The sequence below is a fragment of the Bos taurus genome, chromosome 8, assembly GCF_002263795.3.
Source record: "Bos taurus isolate L1 Dominette 01449 registration number 42190680 breed Hereford chromosome 8, ARS-UCD2.0, whole genome shotgun sequence".
Taxonomy (NCBI): domain Eukaryota; kingdom Metazoa; phylum Chordata; class Mammalia; order Artiodactyla; family Bovidae; genus Bos; species Bos taurus.
The window spans coordinates 72,553,125-72,572,711 of record NC_037335.1 but is presented as its reverse complement, the minus strand read 5'-3'; the positions used below and the strand labels follow the sequence as shown (position 1 = coordinate 72,572,711).

Sequence of the window (19,587 nt, the reverse complement as noted above, 5' to 3'; positions counted from 1 at the left end):
GGGCCAATCAGTCGATTTTCTTTTGGACACTAGGGCAACTTTCTGCTCACTAAAGCCCCTGGTCTGCTTTCCTCCTGATCCACGACTGTAATGGGGCTGTCTGGACAAGCCAAATATTTTTCAATCATTGATTTGAAGGATGTTTTCTAGAGTTAAACCTATATTAGATAATCCTCTACTATGACTTCAAGACAACTGAAAGGATTCTTGGCATTACAGGCTACTGCCACATTTGGATTCCACATTATGGGGAATTTGCTTGGCCTTTATATAAACTTATAACTGAGACTCAGCAGGCCCAAACCAACAAACTGGTTTGGTCTCTAGTTACTCAAAAGGCTTTAAGGCTCTTCAAATTGCTCTCTTGTAGGCTCCAACTTTGAGCTTGCCCACAGGCTCAGAGTTTTGTTACTTTGTTAATGAAAATAAAGGCTATGGCCTCATTGCTTAAGGGTAATTGTTGCTATTGTTTTGCTAATGCCTAAAGCTTATAAGTTAATTAATGGGCGAAATTTTACTGTACTGACTTCTCATGATGTAAGTGGGATCTTAAACTCTAAAGTTCAGAGCAACAATGCTCCAGCTTTAAAGCTGCTGTAACTCAAGGGGTGTCAAAAGCTCTAGGAATAGAATATCACTTACACTGTTACCGGAGACCCCAATCTTCAGGAAAGGTAGAAAAAAGCTAATGGCATTATTAAGAGACATCTGCGTAAGCTAACTCAGGAAACACAGGACGGTTTAAAGTTTTACCCATAGCTTTAATGAGGGCTCAAACTGCTCCTAAGAAGAAGGGACTGTCTCCATGACAGACTGTTTCCCTGCACAGATATTGTCATAGATCCTGAAGCCTTAAAATTAACTATGTGACTCAGCTTTCAGCTTTTCAAAAGACATTACCAGGAGGTTAACACCTGACCCAGCCTTTGATTCAAACAGGCCGCTGTTGAGCCAGGAACTGAGATGGGCCTGAGAATCTAGGTGGGCTTGCTTCTGCTGACTCCTGAAGTCCTGATGTCTGCCGTTTGAACCTCAAAACAATGCCTTCTTGTCCTGGACTCATTCCTATGCTGCATTCCACAATCAGTCTAATTGCTGGGTCTGTGGAGCACTCCCTTCCTCATCAGTTGAAGACTTCCCAAGGTGAGTTTCTCCACTTCAAGGAAAGGACTTTCTTCAACTCGGAGAATATCTTCACCAACAACAATCATATATGACCCCTCTTCTTGATCTGATGACATCTAACAATCCTAAGACAGACTGATGCAACTATGGACATAATGTAACTTTTATTTTGATTATGTTTTAACTTGGTTTAATGACTATTTTCCTGCACATAAGAAAGTAAATGGGTCTAGATATGGTGGGTTTCTACCTGATGTTTATCAAATATGGGATGAGGTCATACGGCTAGCTCCTAAAAAGGGGCTTGTACTATCTAATACTCCCATGTGCTGGGAACAAATAGAGCCATCCCCAGAAGTCAGCCAACTTAATTATAATGATTGGAAACAACTGGGACCTTTGCCTCAAGAAATACACAATGCAATCATTCCTGTGTTTTCCAAACCCAGTTTAGGTCCTCCTCCTGCCTGGCCAGGAACTGATTGGGACTGGATCCCTCAGTCACGCTGGTTTGCTCCAAACAGGACCTATTGGCTATGTGGCTCTAACCTATGGGTGTGGCTTCCCCTTGGCTGGATAGGAAGATGCACCCTAGGTCTAACTTTTATTCATAGCTTCTTATTTTCAGAGCTTCCAGAGAAACCTATTAATCTGCCACACTTTAAAACTCCTTGGGCAATATCTGTATTTCACTGGTACGATCATCCGGCTACAATATTCGTTCTCTCTCTGGGAACTACAGATCAGATGTTATACTACAAGTTGATGCTCTGACTAACTTTCAGCCCTTAATGCTGAACAAATACAAATTAAAAAGGTGGTTTTACAAAACTGATTGGCCTTAGATTTTCTAACAGCTGCACAAGGAGGAACTTGTGCCATTATTCATATCCAATGCTGTACATATATAACAGATATGAGTACTAATGTTACTCACTTTACTGAACACATGAATAAGATGATTCAGGTTTATGGATTCTCCTGAAGCCTCAGTCACGTCACTTTGCGAAACATTAACTAGCTCCCCACAGTGGAAAACTATCTTAATTGTAATAATTATAATTGTTCTCTTTCTACTGTTTGCTCCCTGCATCTCTAACTGTATAACTGGATTTGTTTCTAACCGTTTGAAAGCTTTTAAATTACAAATGATTGTCCAGGCTCTTACCAGTGCCACAACCTCCTCCAACTATTACTTGGGGCCCCTGGATCAGAGACCCTCAATATGAGGGTTAGGAAAATATGTTGCCTCAACAATTTAGGAACCAAGAAGCAGTTATGGAATGAAAACGGTGCCCATTTCCCTTGGCATCATAATTTTACTAAAAGAAAAGGGGGGACAGAGAGTCAATTCCTAGGCAGACTGATAAGAAGTCCAGGATCTCCGAGGAGGAGAAAGGGGTCTGGGGTTCTCAAGGAGGAGGAAGGGACAAACCCCCCCTTTTTTTTTCTCTCTACATTCCTTTTTTTCTATAAACCCAGAACTGATGATTAGAAAACAAACAACTCAGTTTAAACTCTGTAATAGGGACTATATAACAACAATGTATTCTGCTTGAGAACAGTTTCTCCTTCCTGAAAACCTTCAGACTAATCCTGAAATCTTAAAATGCATATTGTGGGAGTGGGTCTGGTTCAGTTCAGTTCAGTCGTTCAGTCGTCTCCGACTGTTTGTGACACCATGGGCTGCAGAACGCTAGGCTTCCCTGTCCATCACCAACTCCTGGAGCTTGCTCAAACTCATGCCCATCGAGTCGGTGATGCCATCCAACCATCTCATTCTCTGTTGTCCCCTTCTCCTCCCGCCTTCAATCTTTCCCAGCATCAGGGTCTTTTCCAAGGAGTCAGTTCTTTTGGCCAAAGTATTGGAGTTTCAGCTTCAGCATCAGTCCTTCCAAAGAATATTCAGCACTGATTTCCTTTAGGACGGACTGGTTGGATCTCCTTGCAGTCCAAGGGACTCACAAGAGTCTTCTCCAACACTACATTTCAAAAGCATCAATTCTTTGGTGCTTAGCTTTCTTTATAGTCCAACTCTCACATCCATACATGACTACTGGAAAAAGCATAGCTTTGACTAGACAGACCTTTGTTGGCAAAGTAATGTCTCTGCTTTTTAATATGCTGTCTGCTGCTGCTGCTGCTAAGTCGCGTCAGTCATGTCCGACTCTGTGTGACCCCATAGATGGCAGCCCACCAGGCTCCCCCGCCCCTGGGATTCTCCAGGCAAGAACACTGGAGTGGGTTGCCATTTCCTTCTCCAATGCATGAAAAGTGAAAAGTGCAAGTGAAGTCGCTCAGTTGTGTCTGACTCTTAGTGACCCCATGGACTGCACCCTACCAGGCTCCTTTGCCCATGGGATTTTCCAGGCAAGAGTACTGGAGTGGGGTGCCATTGCCTTCTCTGAATATGCTGTCTAGATTGGTCATAACTCTTCTTCCAAAGAGTAAGCCTCTCTTAATTTCATGGCTGCAGTCACCATCTACAGTGATTTTGGAGCACAAAAAAATAAAGTCTGACACTGTTTCCTCATCTATTGGCCATGAAGTAATGGAACCAGATGCTATGATCTTAGTTTTCTAAATGCTTTAAGCTAACTTTTTCACTCTCCTCTTTCACTTTCATCAAGAGACTCTTTAGTTCTTCGCTTTCTGCCATAAAGGTGGTGTCATCTGCATATCTGAGGTTATTGATATTTCTCCCAGCAATCTTGATTCTAGTTTATCCTTCATCCAGTCCAGCATTTCTCATGATGTACTGTGCATATAAGTTAAATAAGCAGGGTGACAATATACAGCCTTGACGTACTCCTTTCCCAATTTGGAACCAGTCTGTTGTTCCATGTCCCGTTCTAACTGTTGCTTCTTGACCTGCATACAGATTTCTCAGGAGGCAGATAAGGTGGTCTGGTATTCCCATCTCTTTCAGAATTTTCCATAGTTTGTTGTGATCCATGGAGTCAAAGGCTTTGGCGTAGTCAATAAAGCAAAAGTAGATGTTCTTTTGGAACTCTCTTGCTTTTTTGATGATCCAGCGAGTGCTGGCCCTAGGTTCTATTTGGCTGGCAAATTTTCAATGAGAGGAGACCGATACTTTTAACAAAGAACATTTTATTAAATTTTTATTTTTATATATTTATTGGCTGTGCCATGCGACATGCAGGATCTTAATTACATGACCAGGGATGAACCCCTGTTCCCAGCAGTGGAATTCAGAGCCTTAACCACTAGACCAGAGAAGTCTCATTAATGAAGCTGTTGTTTAGTTGCTAAGCTGTATCCAACTCTTTGTGGCCCCAGTAGCCTGCCAGGCTCCTCTGTTCATGGGATTTCCTAAGCAAGAATATTGGAGTGGGTTGTCATTTCCATTTCCTGGGAATCTTCCTGGACCAGAGATTGAACCCATGTCTCTTGCATTGGCAGGCAGATTCCTTACCACTAAGCCACCAGGAAAGTCCGTATCAACAGAGTACATTTTAGCAATTAAGTTCACTTGATTCAATAAGACGTATTAACCACCTTCCACCGCCAGGCTCTTTTGTGATCTCTTTCCCATAAGAGAATCAGATCAAGTTCAGTCTCAACTTGTATGAACAAAACAATTTGCCTGACCAAACCTCACCAAACCATTTCTCCAACTGGAAGGTGGGAAACAGTACTTAATCTCAGGGTGAGGTGAGAGAGGATGCGTTTATGACGACAAAACATCTCACAATTCCTGGGACAGTCTGTCTGAAAAAAAGTTTGACCCCAACAACCACACAAATATACTCTAGAGAATTCCTTGGCTGTCTAGTGTTTGGGACTTTGCGTTCTAGTGCAGGGAGAATGGGGGGCTCCAGTTTGATCCCTAATCAGGGAATTAGGATCCCACATGCTGCAGAGTGTGGCCAAAAATTAAATAAATAAAACTTGTTAAAAAATACAATCTAACTTGCCAGTTTTCAAGACCTGATTTTAAGTTGAGAAAACAGGACATTTGGACGGTGGGATAGAGATTTGTGCGTATTCAGAAAGTGTAACTGGGTTGTTGCTAGAAAAGTAAACTTAAGATATTATATCCACCTGTCACGTAAAAGTTTTTCAACGCATAGGAGTCCACCCTTCCATCTGGGCGAGTTCATACGGAGCACGGAAGAAGGAAAAGAAACCGAAGTTCAGCTCACTGCATCTACTTTCCTTGGCTAGAGAAAACCTGAAAGATTCTGAGAGGCCACAGAAAATAAAAGATGAAATACTATTCACCTAATGTAGCTGAGTAACCCTGTGGCTGGAAGGGAACCCATGGGGTAGGTGACACACCCTTATTATACTACTTCAGGGCAAAATTCCACGTGGATCCTTTCATCACAAATCAACTCTTTCATGAAGCAGTGTTCTAAAGGGAGAGTCAGTCAGGGGCCGTGACATCTGGCCCACAAGATGCAGGCACTGTCCCAGGAGTCCGACACAGATTTTCCCTATTGAATTCTACAGCCAATCTGCAATGCATGTGAAATACATAATTACCACTGAGGCTGAAGAAAAGAAAACTTAGGAGGTCAAAGGACTTGCCCTCCTTTGTAAAATCCACCAGTAGAACACCATGAATCAAAGTCTCTGCTCTCAGAATCCATTCTTTTTGTTTGTATTATCAGGTTTGTTATTTTTTCTGAATATAGTAAAAGTATATATACCAAGTAAGGGAGCAGGAAACGGCAACCCGCTCCAGTATTCTTGCTGGGAAATCCCATGGACAGAAGAGCCTGGGGGGCTACAGTCCATGGAGCTGCATTAAGAGTCAGACATGACTTGGCAACCAAACAACAAAGGGAGCAAGTCAGAACTTTTTTTTTCCTGGCCACGTCATGCAGCTTATGGGATCATAGTTCTCTGACCAGGGATTGAACCCAGGCTTGCAACAGTGAAAGTGTGGAGTCCTACCCACTGGACCACCAGGGAATTCCCAGCAAGTCAGGATTTAAGAAACAGCTCTCTGTCTGCCCCAGTGTTGCCATTTTACCAGGCAACCACTTCCTCCTTCACCATGCTCCCTCCTTCCCTGTTCAAGCTCTGAAAACACACCCAGCACACGGGATCCCGCTGAGGATCAGCAGTGCAGGCAAAGCACACCAGAAACTGTGGTAAATTTGCATGATACACTGGCATGCTCCCCCTTTCCTTTCTGGAAAGATCTCTGCCTCGGGACTGGAACCTAAGCTAAGGAGGCTCACAATTCTATGGGGAGAGACACATAGCCTGGTTACTGAGAGCGCAAGGCCACACCACCTAAGAGGACAACACAAGCCAAAGGAAGTGGCCTTCATTTGGGCGGGGAGGTGTGGCGCAGAAGGGAGCTTCAGGGTCTCCAAGTCAGGTCAAAGGAATGCCAAGCCAGGTTGTCCCACAGGAGGACAACCAGGACGGCAGCTACTTCCAGCTAAAACATCAATACGCTCATGTCTGGAACTTCCCTCGTGGTCCAGAGGTTAACACTGGGCCTTCCAATGCAGGGGGTGTGGGTTCGCTCCCTGGTCAAGGAGCTAAGATCCCACATGACTGGCAGCCAAAAAATCAAAACATAAAACACAGAAACAATATTGTGACAAATTCAATAAAAGCTTTAAAAATGGTCCACAGTAAAAAAAAAAAAAAAAAAAAAAATCTTTACAAAAACGGTCATGCTCACTTTGCAGGGTCCTTGATGGTTTGTCTGCACAATATTTCACAGCCACCCTCTTTTTATGCCCTTATGACTCTATGGAGTCAGCAAGGCCCATTCTACATCATTTTTACAGAGGGCCCCTAATTCAGCAGACACATGGAGACTTGAAGCTCTAAAACCAGGGTCAGTCACAGAAGAGCCAGGATGAGAAAGCAGGCCTTCTAATTTCTAATCCCCATCTGTCCCCTACAGCTTTCTTCTTCGCCAAAGCACACAAGGAAGATAATTAAAAGAAAAATCAATAAATAATATTAATACAACAAAGAGAAAAGAGGGAAAGAGTGGGAATTACCACTTCTTTCTAGTCTGAATGAATGGGTTCCCCTTTCCCTAGCACGGCCATCCTCCCACACTAAAACGTATTTATGGTAATTTCACAAGCTTACAGTCCGAATGCTAAGAAGAAACCAGAATTATACAAACATCTTTCCTTTCTAGAATAATTACATGGCTGGCCTTAATCTGGTTAACAGACTGCATTTTCCTCTCACTTAAGACACTATATCTACCTCCTAATTTTCTCATGAACTGAGGCTGAAAAGAAGAGAACTAAGACATGTGTCACAGAGAAATGCAGAGGTTCTAAGATGTTCTTAAAGACACCAGAGAGAATGCCTAGTTTCATAATCAGTGGGAGAAAATGCGTGCAAGATAGAAGTGCTGATGTGTTTTAGTAAAATCTGTATTTATCTTTACACAGACTGAAGGAACTGACACAGAATCAGAAAACACACACGGATAAAAGTGTAGGGGTGTGTATGTCATGAACGTGCACATGTGGATGTGAGCACACTTGCATGTCTCAGAGTGTGTGGGGGGAGTGGACTGAAAGCTATAAATTTGGGTTCCTTTCCCTTTTTTCCCAGTGAAGGCTTGCTATTTGAGGCTTGCTACTTTGACATAAAAGATTTAAAAATTTTTTTATTTTATATTAGGATATAGACAATTAACAATGTTGTAATAGTTTTAGATGGACAGTAAAGGGACTCAGCCACACATATACATGTATCCATTCTCCCCCAAACTCCCCTCCCATCCAGGCTGCCACGTAACATGGAGCAGAGTTCCCTGTGCTACACAGTTGGTGTTGGTTATCCATTTTTAAAAGAGCAGTGTGTACATGTCCATCCCAAGCTCCCAAATTCTTGAGAAAGCATTTCAGAAATTCTGCCTGAAGTGAACTGTCAATGCTTTAGGAAGGGATGGGGTTGGGTGGGGGGGGGGGGAATGGAGAAAGCCAAGATTTCCATATGAAATGGATCATCTCTGAATGGGTGAGCCTTGTTACCAAAGGCAGGAACAAATTCTCAGCCTTATCAACTGACGAAGATTCCCAAACTGAGTGCCTTTTAGTCAAGCAACTGCAGCTATAAGTCATCAAAAAATATTCACAAATAATAAAATAATTATCTTATGAGAGTCAAATTGAGATGGGAAACGTGCTGATCTCCAAGAAGGGGGTGGATTTTTTTTTAACTTAGAACCCCAATTCTGCTATTAAATAGTGGAATTTCCACACAGGAAGTTCCTCAACCAGAGCTTAAGAGATCTGGAAGCCCAAATACATGAACCATGTATCTTCCTCTCTGCCTCACTTACTTCTCATTTCTGGTCAATAGCAGACTCAGCACAATTACCTGGGGACATGGACTAGACACAGACAATGAACTCAAGCATGAGAGTCGTCTTTCGGCAAGAAGAAATGTCTAGTTCATCCCATGTTTGTACATTACAGCTATCAAAATCTCATTTCCCAGTACTTACTAGCTAACCCGTATCACCACTCACCAATTTCCAGAAAGAATCGGTTAAAGAACTAACTCATCCATCAACCTTGTTACATCCTCCACTAACCAATCAATTAACTGGAACGAGAGAGTGTTTTCAACAGAAAGACAAGATGATCCATGGGGATCAAAGGGCTTAAAACAGCATCTCTCTCCTCTCCTAGCTTGTGATTTAAGGACTTATAGGTCAGCTCTCTCCTGGGTGAAACATAAAGAGATCAAAAGATCACTTGCATTACAAGGCAGCGTGCCCCAGGGGCCAGATCGACTTGGCAGTAAGTGCTCCCGGTCCAGGAGGAAACATTATGGATTGATGGGTTTAGAAGACACATTGTGAAGAAAAAAAATGACTTAAATGGGGCCTTGAAGGATGTGCTGGCAGAGAAAAATCACGTGCTTTTCCATAGAAGGGGCTGGTGATTTCTACTGCATGTCCATCCTATACAACCACAGCCCTGGGAGATGAAATATCTCACACTAACTCTTAGAAGTTAGGCTGAGTTTGATTCCTGCTTTTAGTACTAAGGGTCTAGAGTGAGGTGCTCTCAATAACTTAGTAAGACTGGCTTTTGAGTTAAAATGCAGAATACACACATGACTGAACAAAAACCAAGATGAGCACAGCTACATAAAAAAAAAAAGAGAGAGAGACTGCCTCTCAGGCACTGAGCCGAGTTCATTACCTCACTGATGTCATTCACACATACGGGAGTATACACTGCTGAGAATTCTTAGCCACGGAAGTCTGGAAGATGCCTACAGAAGGCAAAACTTAGTGACGCTTACCCATGAAGCCTACAGGAAAGAGGAAACTTTAGGAAACAGTGTCTGCGCGTTTCAGTGCTGAGCAAGAGCATCCTCAAGTGGACACGGGTGCACCCTTGCTGCCACGAGACTCAGAGTTCTTGGTCTCCTGCAAGATGGCTGCCCCAGGTGCTAGCCTGATAAATATTTTTTCTAATATACTGACTTGCATGTGGAATCTTTAGTTATGGCATTCAAACTGTTAGTTGCAGCTTGTGGGACCTAGTTCCCTGACCAGGGATTGAACCCAGGCCCCCTGCATTGAGTGTGTGAAGTCTTAGCCACTGGACCCCCAGGGATGTCCCCAGCCTGATAAATATTAAGTGCTAAATTTACTTGTCTTTAAATACAGCAAAAATGTCAAACTTTTTTAGCTAGGCAAAAATTCATAATTTTCTAAAATATATATATTATCCATACTATATATGTATGCAAAAGCTTTTCTACTATGCTTGATAAAGGCTTGAGAAAGAGCAACTACAACAAAGAAAAAGAGGGAGAAATTGGAAAACATAAACTAAATGAAATGGGAGCACCGAATATGTAGACTTACCTTGTCTTGATTACAAACCCACACACCCAACTTGGGAGGATGGTTTATGAGCGAGTGAATGTGCTGGTTTCTGTGTCATTTCCCACTGACCTGGCCTGTTAGCATCCTGACGTCAAGCCATTATTGTGATCAACAGTACTACGAGTTGGCCTCAAAAAGAAGACTCTTTAGAGCATGGTTTCATGACCCACATTTAAGCATCGCTAAGGCACACTGGACACAATAGGGAAAGCCACCCTCATGGGAGCCCTCAACATGGCTGAGCACTGACAAGTGCCAAATGCTTATTCACTGGGTTAGATGGAAAGGCTAAGAGCATGTCCTCCAATTTCTCCACTGATATTTTTAGTTGCTCAGTCATGTCCAACTCTAGGGGACTGCATGGACGGTAGCCCACCAGGCTCCTCTGTCCATGTAATTCTCCAGGCAAGAATATTGGAGACACTCTCATCTCCAGGGGATCTTCCTGACCCAGGGATTGAACCCGGGTCTCCTGCACTGTGGGCAGATTCTTTACTGTCTGAGCCACCAAGAAGTCCTCCAACGATCAACCGGCGATAATTACATCTGCTTTATAGGACTAGGATTGCTGTGACGATGAATAGTTCCAAGCACTTAGAAAGGATGATGGATTTGCAGTTGTCATCCTCATAACATTACAATCAGCATGTCAACTGGAAAAATACTAGCCTAATGTCTTATGGGCACTTCCTCCACCACCTGTATCCTCAGCCGCCCTCCTCCAGGAAAATGGAAGTCTGCAGGTTATCAGCCATTGTACTGTCCATGTAAGATGCAATCACTCCACATACAGAGCTAAGGAATGGCTGACCTCTTGTAGCAGAACAGATGGGCTGAGGGCCCAAGAACAGTGCCACCAGCTCCAAGCCTGGGGATAACTCACCACGTACAGCTTGCGCCAGATGACAGCCCATTCCCGCAGTGTGGAGGTAAGCTCTTGCACCAGGGGGAGCTCCCCAGGAATCACGGTCTCGTTCTGCCTAAAAAGAACAGACACAGGCTCCCTTTACTCCTGGGGGATCATCGGTGATTTTCCTGATGGACGTCATGATCCTTAGAACTCAAAGATGGAGATGGGTTTGGTTGGTCTTGAAACCAAGCAAAACTTGTCCATTTAGGGGAGCTCTGGCAATTTTTATCACATCTAGCATTCAAGAAAAGAGAAAGAGCTTAACACACGATGATTCTCAAAATGAATTGTGTCTACAGTGGAATGGATATGGAGTCCAGCCTCTACTTTCTCATTTTTTTTTTTTCGTTTTGCTTTGTTTTCTGGTATTTTTTGTTGTTGTTTTTTTTGGCTACGCTCCATAGCTTGGGGGATCTGAGCTCCTGGACCAGGGACTGAACCTGGGCCCTAGCAGTGAAAGTGACGAATCCTAACCGCTGGTTGTTGCTGTTCAGTCACTCATTCATGTTTGACTCTTTGTGACCCCACGGACTGCAGCACACCCGGCTTCCCTGTGCTTCACTATCTCCCAGTGTTTGCTCAAACTTATGTGCATTGAGTCAATGATGCCATCCAACCATCTCGTCCTCTGTTGTCCCCTTTTCCTTCTGCTCTTGATCTTTCCCAGCATCAGGGTCTTTTCCAATAAGTCGACTCTTTCCATCAGGTGGCCAAAGTATTAGAGCGTCAGCCTCAGTCTTTCCAATGAATATTCATGGGACTGCCAGGGAAATCCCTCTACTTCCCCATTTTGAATCTTTCTAATGGCACCCCACTCCAGTATTCTTGCCTGGAAAATCCCACGGATGGAGGAGCCTGGTAGGCTGCAGTCCATGGGGTCTCGAACAGTCGGACACAACTGAGCAACTTCACTTTCACTTTTCACTTTTATGCATTGGAGAAGGAAATGGCAACCCCCTCCAGTGTTCTTGCCTGGAGTATCCCAGGGACATCGGGGCCTGGTGGGCTGCTGTCTATGGGGTTGCACAGAGTCGGACACAACTGAAGTGATGCAGCAGCAGCAGGAACCTCGAGTACAGTAAGTCCCCTACATACAAACCTTCATGTTGCGAACGTTCAAAGATGCTAATGTGCATCTGGTTCCAGAAAGGAACCAGAACCTGTGCCGTCAACATCAGGTGTGACTGAAATCACAGTTTGCTGTCTCCTGCTGCTGCTGATCTTTCATCTCTACCTTCTCCCTCCTCCTCTCCCTTCTCCAGTCAGTAACTCTTCTTACCTGTTCACTCAATGCCAGCAGCTGTATGCCAGCTATTGTACTGGACTACTGTACTTTCCAAGGTACCGTATTGTGAGATTTAAAATGTTTTTTGTTTGCTTTTTATGTATTATTTGTGTGAAAAGTACTATAAATCTGTGACAGTACAGTACTATATAGCTGATGGTGTTAGTTGGGTACCTAGGCTAACTCTGTTGGACTTATGAGCACGCTCCTGGAATGCAACTTGTTCATATGTAGGGGACTTACTATACCACGTTAGGCTAGCTTCAGCAATTCCCAGGGATGGAAGCCTAAACTGAATCCTTTCGCTGGTTCTGCCAAGTTGCCATTTTATTAGTGAAGGTGGGCAAGTGGAGGGGTGTTCATGGCATAAGGTCCTGGGGCTTGTAACCTCACACAGGGCCTGCTGTGGGATAGAAGTGGGGCTCTCTTCTGCAACAGTGCTTGGTTTGCTTCTCATCTGCTGGCTACCTGCACAGAAAACGTACATATACCCAAATCTTCACTTACTCACAGTGGACTTTTAATACAAGGCAGACGTGACATTCATGCACATAAATCCTGTCTGGTATTTTTATGATTAGCAAAAGGAAAGAGTGAAAGCAATCTAACAAATGGGGATTACTGGTGGAATTTCCAGACATCAATAAGAATACAAGATGCCCCATTAGGTTTGGATTTCAGATGGATTAATTTTTAACTCTAAGTATGTCTCAGGAAACACATGGGATATGAATGTACATAAAAATTACTTTTTACCTGAATTTCAAATTTGACATTCTGCATTTTACCTGGCAACCCTAGTTATTGGGAACATGCCCCAAACTTTGCCTTTCCTCCAATGTAGCCATGGCTAGTGATCCTGGAGGCTGCCCAGGAACAGACCATCAGAAAGATTTTCCAGAGACTTCCTTGTGGTCCAGTGGTTAAGAATCTGTCATTTAAAGCAAGGGGTGTGGGTTCGATCCCTGATCAGGGAACTAAGATTCTACATGTCCCAGAGTGTAACCAAAATTAAAATAAATAAAACTTGCTTCTGCTTTTTTCTTTTTTTAATTAAAAAAAAAAAAAAGGCAGGGGGAAGTTCTCCAGTAGCGGCAGGACACGTGGTTTTGAGTCCTGATTGTGTGTGAATTTGGGCACATTTCCATCTCTCATCTATAAAATGATGGTGTGGAATTTAGGGCTGAAAATGTTCTCTGTGGCTGTGAGCTAGTATGCCTCTGTGACCCACTCCTTTCTAACAGCCCTGGAATTCCTGCTCCAAGCTTTCTTTATTCCCTCCTGATGCTCCTGCCCACTGACTCACCATCAATGAAGTGAATTTTCTCTGCAGAGCACAATCACACATACTAGTTAGTTCATACAATTTTACATCAAGTTCACAACCAGGGACTTCCCTGGTGGTCCAGTGGTTAAGACTCTGGGCTTCCACTCAAACCAGGGGTTGCTGGTTTGATCCCTGTTTGGAGAACTGAGATCCCATATCATATGCCATGCGGTACAGCCAAGAAAGGAAAAAATAAACAAAAAAGTTCAGGGCCAATGTGGGGCCAGATTTGTTTTCTCTGATTTGCAGGGGGAAAGCCCCAGGTGCGCTGACTTGTCCAAGGTACAGAGATAAATAGCACAGGTTGTAGCTTGGTCACCTGTCATCCCCCAAGGTTCCCAAAGAGAAGGTTCTCAGGTCTAATGGCTAAAGAGTACCAAACGTTCATATGTGTGTGCGTGCATGCGTGCACAGACGCACACAGGCATAGTGAGCAGTTGGTACAAGAAGAAGATACAGGCCCTCTATGTTCATTCATTATCTGCCTCCACTGTCCCAGGGAAGGATGCAAGGGAGGAAAAAATACCCAAAGAGAAGGCAGAAGGAATGATATCAGGAAAAAAATCCCATTTCCCTTTCATCCAACAAGTGGAACTGATGACCTGAGATAAATAATGCACAAAATGATACCTTTCAATTTCATAAAACCTATAATGATATTATACCTTTACCTCACCTGTTAGGCATTTTCCTATGTTAGAACTTACCCGCGGTCTTCCACAGTGGCCTCTTTCAAATGGATGTACGTTTCAGGGAAAATACCCTGTGGAGAGAAGAACTTGGGTTATGCGGCCATAAAAATCCCAGTCCAATATTACTTTGAGGAAAACATACTTCAAAGAGACACACATACTCCAATGTTCACAGAAGCACTATTTACAATATAGCCAGGACATGGAAGCAACCTAGATGTCCATCAACAGATGAATGGATAAAGAAGATGTGGTATACCATGTACAGTGGAATATTACTTAGCCATAAAAAGGAAAAGTTTGGGTCATTTGCAGTGATGTGGGTGGACCTAGTGTCTGTCAAACAGAGTGAAGTTAGTCAGAAAAACAAGCACACATATTAATGCATATACGTGGAATCTAGGAAAATGGTACAGATGAACCTATTTGTGGGGCAGGAATAGAGACGCAGATGGAGCAACATGGTGGGGGGTGGACTGGCAGAGGAGCGTTCAGACACATACACTCTCATGTGATATCTAGTGGGAACTACTGTAAAGCACAGGGAACTCAGCTTGGTTCTCTGTGAGGGCCTAGAAGGGTAGGATGGGGAGCAGGGTGGGAGGGAAGTTCAAGAGGGAAGGGATATACGCACACATATAGCTGACTCTTGTTATACAGCAGAAAATAATACAACATTGTAAAACAATTATCCTCCAATTAAGAAAAATATCAAAAACCCCTCAGCTCACAATAAAGAGCACAAACAATGGCAAGTCAAGGAGGGGAGGGGCAAGGGCACCAGGGCAACACCTACAGTTTGCAGTCAAGGTCGTAGGCTGTCAATTACATAGGCTGGCCACCTGAATGAAAGCAGGGCTGAAACACTGAAAACATATAACTGAATCCTGGGGTTCAGAGAGCTTAAGATAAACACCTTGTAAATGAACAGGCAAACATGCCCAGAGTCAGCTCAGAGCATTTATAGATCCTAAAATGCCTCCAGATTCTACACAACAGGAGGTGCTTCTCTTAAAGGGTTTCAAGTAATTAGTAGATGGAGGGCTATGTACTTAGTGGTCCAGAAAATTATGCTGATTTTCTAGGCCCATTCCTCTCAGCACTTTACTTAAACAAAATGCATGGAATCAATTAGGCTTGGTTATTTTTAGCCTTTTCCAGCCTCAAACTGCTCTCCATTCTAAATCCCTAAGAAGCAATTTGATGTCGGTATTAAGACACTGCCTGTGGGAAAACTATGCCTAAAAAGACCTAAAAGAAACCCTGGAAACTGGTCAGGAGCAATCTGCAAAACCGTAGACTGGATCTCACCCACAGGAAGCAAGCCACGGATGTGAGTTTTCTTAAAACCAAAAGTTCCTGCTGTTCAACTGTATGACGTGCTCATCAATAAGCAGAAACACTGGCATTCAGAAAGGCACCGCTGGTCCCTACTTTACGTACTTTTCAGGCCAGACAAGGAGAGGTACTGGACTAACCAGAAAGTTCATTTGGGTTTTTATGCCATCTTACGGAAAAACCTAAGTGAACTTTTTGGCCAACCTAATAGAAGAAGCTGTTTAACAAGCACCATTGGCTCAACTTGCTTGTAGCCCTGAGCCTGTTAAAACTGCAGCCATGTGGACATGGCATGTCAGGGGTAGCTAACCACAAAGGTGGGAGAGGGGCAGGCCACGCCCTGGGGACCCAGGTCAGAGATGCCCGTATACTCAGTGATCCTTATTCGTTCAGAGCCAGAAAAACGAGTGCATTTCCACCAGGGTTGGTTGTGCATCTAGTTTCGTGTGCTACGTTTATCTGAGCAATTCTCTCCTTTCTCCCTTTTAATCCTCTGCCAATAAAACAGGAAAACAGCATGAAAATTTGAGACTATGCTGCTCCCAGCATTGGTGATGACAAGGTAGATCCTGCCACTGCCTGAGTCAGAAGCAGAATGGCCATCCTTTCTCTCCAGGCAGGAAGAACCAAAAAAACATATAAAGATACCTGCCCCTCCTCACTGTGAGAAAGGAGCAGGCATAGGGTACATGAGTGAGAAAGCATAATCCCAATCTTGTTACTGATAAAGACCCAGAACACACACAGAGACAAGGTAACACCGATCTCTCTCATGACAAGGACAGGATTCAGACTGATTTTGGAAAACTGATCACAGAGTTAAACACTAACAAAAATGCACTGTGTGTGTAATTTCTTTGGGGTTTGATTAATGGGTTTCTGAAGCTCCAGGTCAGTCTTTAGGATGCCGAAGGAACTTTGGGTGTGTCTTCCTTCTGCTGCTGCTGCTGCTAAGTCACTTCAGTCGTGTCCAACTCTGTGTGACCCCATAGACAGCAGCCCACCAGGCTCCCCCGTCCCTGGGATTCTCCAGGCAAGAACTGATGTAAATGTTTTGTTGATCCCTATATTTGTGGAGAACCAGACTGCCTGCCCAGTGCTCACCTTGAGGACAGGATGCTGAGTGAAATAAGCCAGACACAAAAGGACAAATACTGCCTGACCTCACTTGTATGAAGGTCCTAGAGTAGTCAGATTCATAGAGACAGAAGAGAACTGGGGTTACAAGGACTGGGAGGAGGGAAGAAGGGGGAGCTTATATTAAATGCTTATAGAGTTTCAGTTTGGGATAATGAAAAAGTTCTAGAGATGGTTATGATGGTTTCACAACAATATAACTATACTTAATACCCCTCAACTGTACATTTTAAAAGAGTTAAGGGACTTCCCTGGAGGTCAGCTGTTAAGACTTCACCTTTCAAGGCGGGGGTGTGAGTTCAATCCCTGGTCAGGGAGCTAAGATGCCACATGCCTTGTGGCCAAAAAATTGAAACATAAAACAGAAGCAATATTGTAACAAATTCAATAAAGACTTTAAGAATGGTCTACATTAAAATAAATAAATAAAAGAATTAAAATACTAATTTTCTGTCAAGTATACTGTTTAACAATAAAGCTGTCCAGAACTCATAAAAAGGTGGTGCACTGAATAACAATGAACCATTCAAAGTAGCAGTTAATCAGGAGCCATATTTGCAGGTTTAAAGGAGATGTGAAACTGTTGGTCCCAAGGAGTATTCTTGCAGAAGATTTTTCAAATCAAGAAGATAAAGGACTGATTAACTTGCATACACCTAAAACCTGATGACTGCTCTCTGAATAACAGGGAGAAATCCAAAACAGAAACATTTGTAACGTAAGTGGCTTATTTTGTAATGGAGCCCTGGGTTGGATCCCTGGGTTGGGAAGATCCCCTGGGGAAAGGAATGGCACCCCACTCCAATATTCTTGCCTGGAGAATCCCATGGACAGAGGAGCCTGGCGGGCTACAGTCCATGGGGTCGCAAAGAGTCAGATATGACTGAGCGACTAACACTAACGCAGGCAGCAATCATAGCAGGTAATTTGTACTGTGCATGCAGACATGATGATTTTCATATTAAGAGTTATCTATTTTGTTGCATTTCCACTGTTACTTGTAGGCATCGTCGTTCCATGGTAGCATTTGTCCACTTGCAGCCATTTAATTGGTCTTGTAAATCTGAGACTATAGGCTTACTTTTTTTTAAATTTGTTTAGTGATTTATTTTAGCTGCATTTGGTCTGGGTTGCAGCACTCAGGATCTTTTGTTGCAGCACAGGGGTTTAGAAGCCCCACGGCATGTGGGACCTTAGTTTCCTGACCAGGGATGGAACCTGTGTCCCCTGCATTGGGAGGAGAAGTCTTAACCACTCGACCACCAGGGAAGTCCCTGTAGGCATTTTCCTATGCCATTCTGACACACAAAAAGCCAGAATAAACCTAGGTAATATGTTTCTGATTTCCAGCCTCTCTCCATTTTGTTTTTGCTTTCTCAGGGCAACCTATCCACTCGAGTTTAAAAAAAAAAAAAAAGAAGAAGAACAACTAATGATTTTGTAGATATTACCCTTATCCTTACTTCCCCAATCCTGCCAGGATCAATAACCAGTTTCTGCAAATCTCTTGGCTTCTTCCATTTGCAAAACCACTAGCTTGTTTTATCACCATTCTAACCGATTAAGTCTGCTTGTAAATAACACCAGAAATTTCCACTGAAACAATAGGCTTTTCAAATAGCTCTTCCCCTAAAGACTGACAAACAAGGAGGCAGCATTAGGACAGCATTTCAACTAGGCTGATTGCTTCATGAAGGGGTGTCAAAGTTGAGCATAATTCATAACAGCTGACTGAATTCTCTGTTTTGCTTAGATCTACCAGAAAGATATTTCAACTTATAAGTCAACAAGTAAATGCATGGCCTTTGTCTTATTATTTCGCTGAAGTACAAAGTTTAATTATCGAGAACTGAGAAAAGCTCTTACTGAAATAATTCTTCTCAAGAGTGAGACTGGAAGCTTAAACGGGTTTTAAGAATATGAATACAAAAAATTTAAAAACACGAGACTTTGTCATTTAGATCCTAGTGAAGCACTCCAACTTTCCAAAGCAGACAACAGATGGATTCTGGTGTATTAGGACATCATAAGATGCCTCAGAGATGCTCCAAAGAGTCTTACAGACTGCAGACAAAGAAAGGGAAAACTGTGGTCTGGGACCTTGTTTCAACAGAATTCACCTGCATCAGTTAAAAATATAAAATTCTGTTTGGTCTTAAAAGTTCATATGATCTTATCCGAGAGTGGCTTTTTATGTTTTAAAATTACTTAAAAAAAAAGGATTGGTGATTAAGTGACTTAAGTATTGCTGCTCTTGAAATTTAGAACTTCAAAATTATTCACTTTAATCCTGCTTTGAAAAATAACTCATGTTAATGCTCAGTCATGTCCAACTTTTTGTGACCCCACGGACTGTAACCCACCAGGCTCCACTGTTCATGAGATTCTCCAGGCAAGAATACTGGAGTGGGTTGCCAGACCCTCCTCCAGGGGATCTTCCTGACCCAGGGATTGAACCCGAGTCTCCTGCACCTCCTGCATTGGCAGGTTGATTCTTTATCACTGAGCCACAGGGAAGCCTGAAAAATAACTACCACTTCCATAACTGTAAGTAAAATAAACATGGATAGGGTTCAACCAAAACCAAGAAGCAGAAGTGGCTGTAAACTAGGTTCCCTTGTTAACAAGCGTACTAGAGGAAAGGCTTTTGCTCTAGTCCTAACATGCTCTCATTCACACCAGAACATCTGCTGTCCTGGGTTCTTATATGAAGGCCCAGGGAAACTAAAGTCAGCAAGAGTTTACTCCTTTAATCAAATAATTTATCATTATTTTCACTACATTTAAGTAGAAAATGAAGAGTCAGAGGCACAAGCATCTAACTGTGGGTATAAAAACTCAGCATCAGGATTTTAGGGAGGGATAAAAGGACTAAAACCATGGGAGTGGATAACCACATTAAAA

At 43.0% G+C, this 19,587-nt stretch overlaps 1 protein-coding gene across 4 annotated transcripts in view; it reads right to left on the bottom strand.

Annotated features, from left to right (window-relative positions):
• Window positions 1-19,587, bottom strand: part of DOCK5 (dedicator of cytokinesis 5) — a 280,649-nt gene that overhangs the window by 151,525 nt on the left and 109,537 nt on the right. For 3 of the 4 annotated variants that reach the window (XM_005210292.5, XM_010808067.4, XM_059889493.1), the window contains exons 4-5: window positions 14,224-14,279; window positions 10,878-10,974 (exon numbers count right to left, since the gene is read on the bottom strand). In XM_005210292.5, coding sequence (XP_005210349.1) covers window positions 10,878-10,974; window positions 14,224-14,279 — 153 coding nt within the window. Of the gene's footprint in view, window positions 1-10,877; window positions 10,975-14,223; window positions 14,280-19,587 lie in introns of those variants that run through there. The other variant, XM_059889492.1, reaches the window with a different exon arrangement.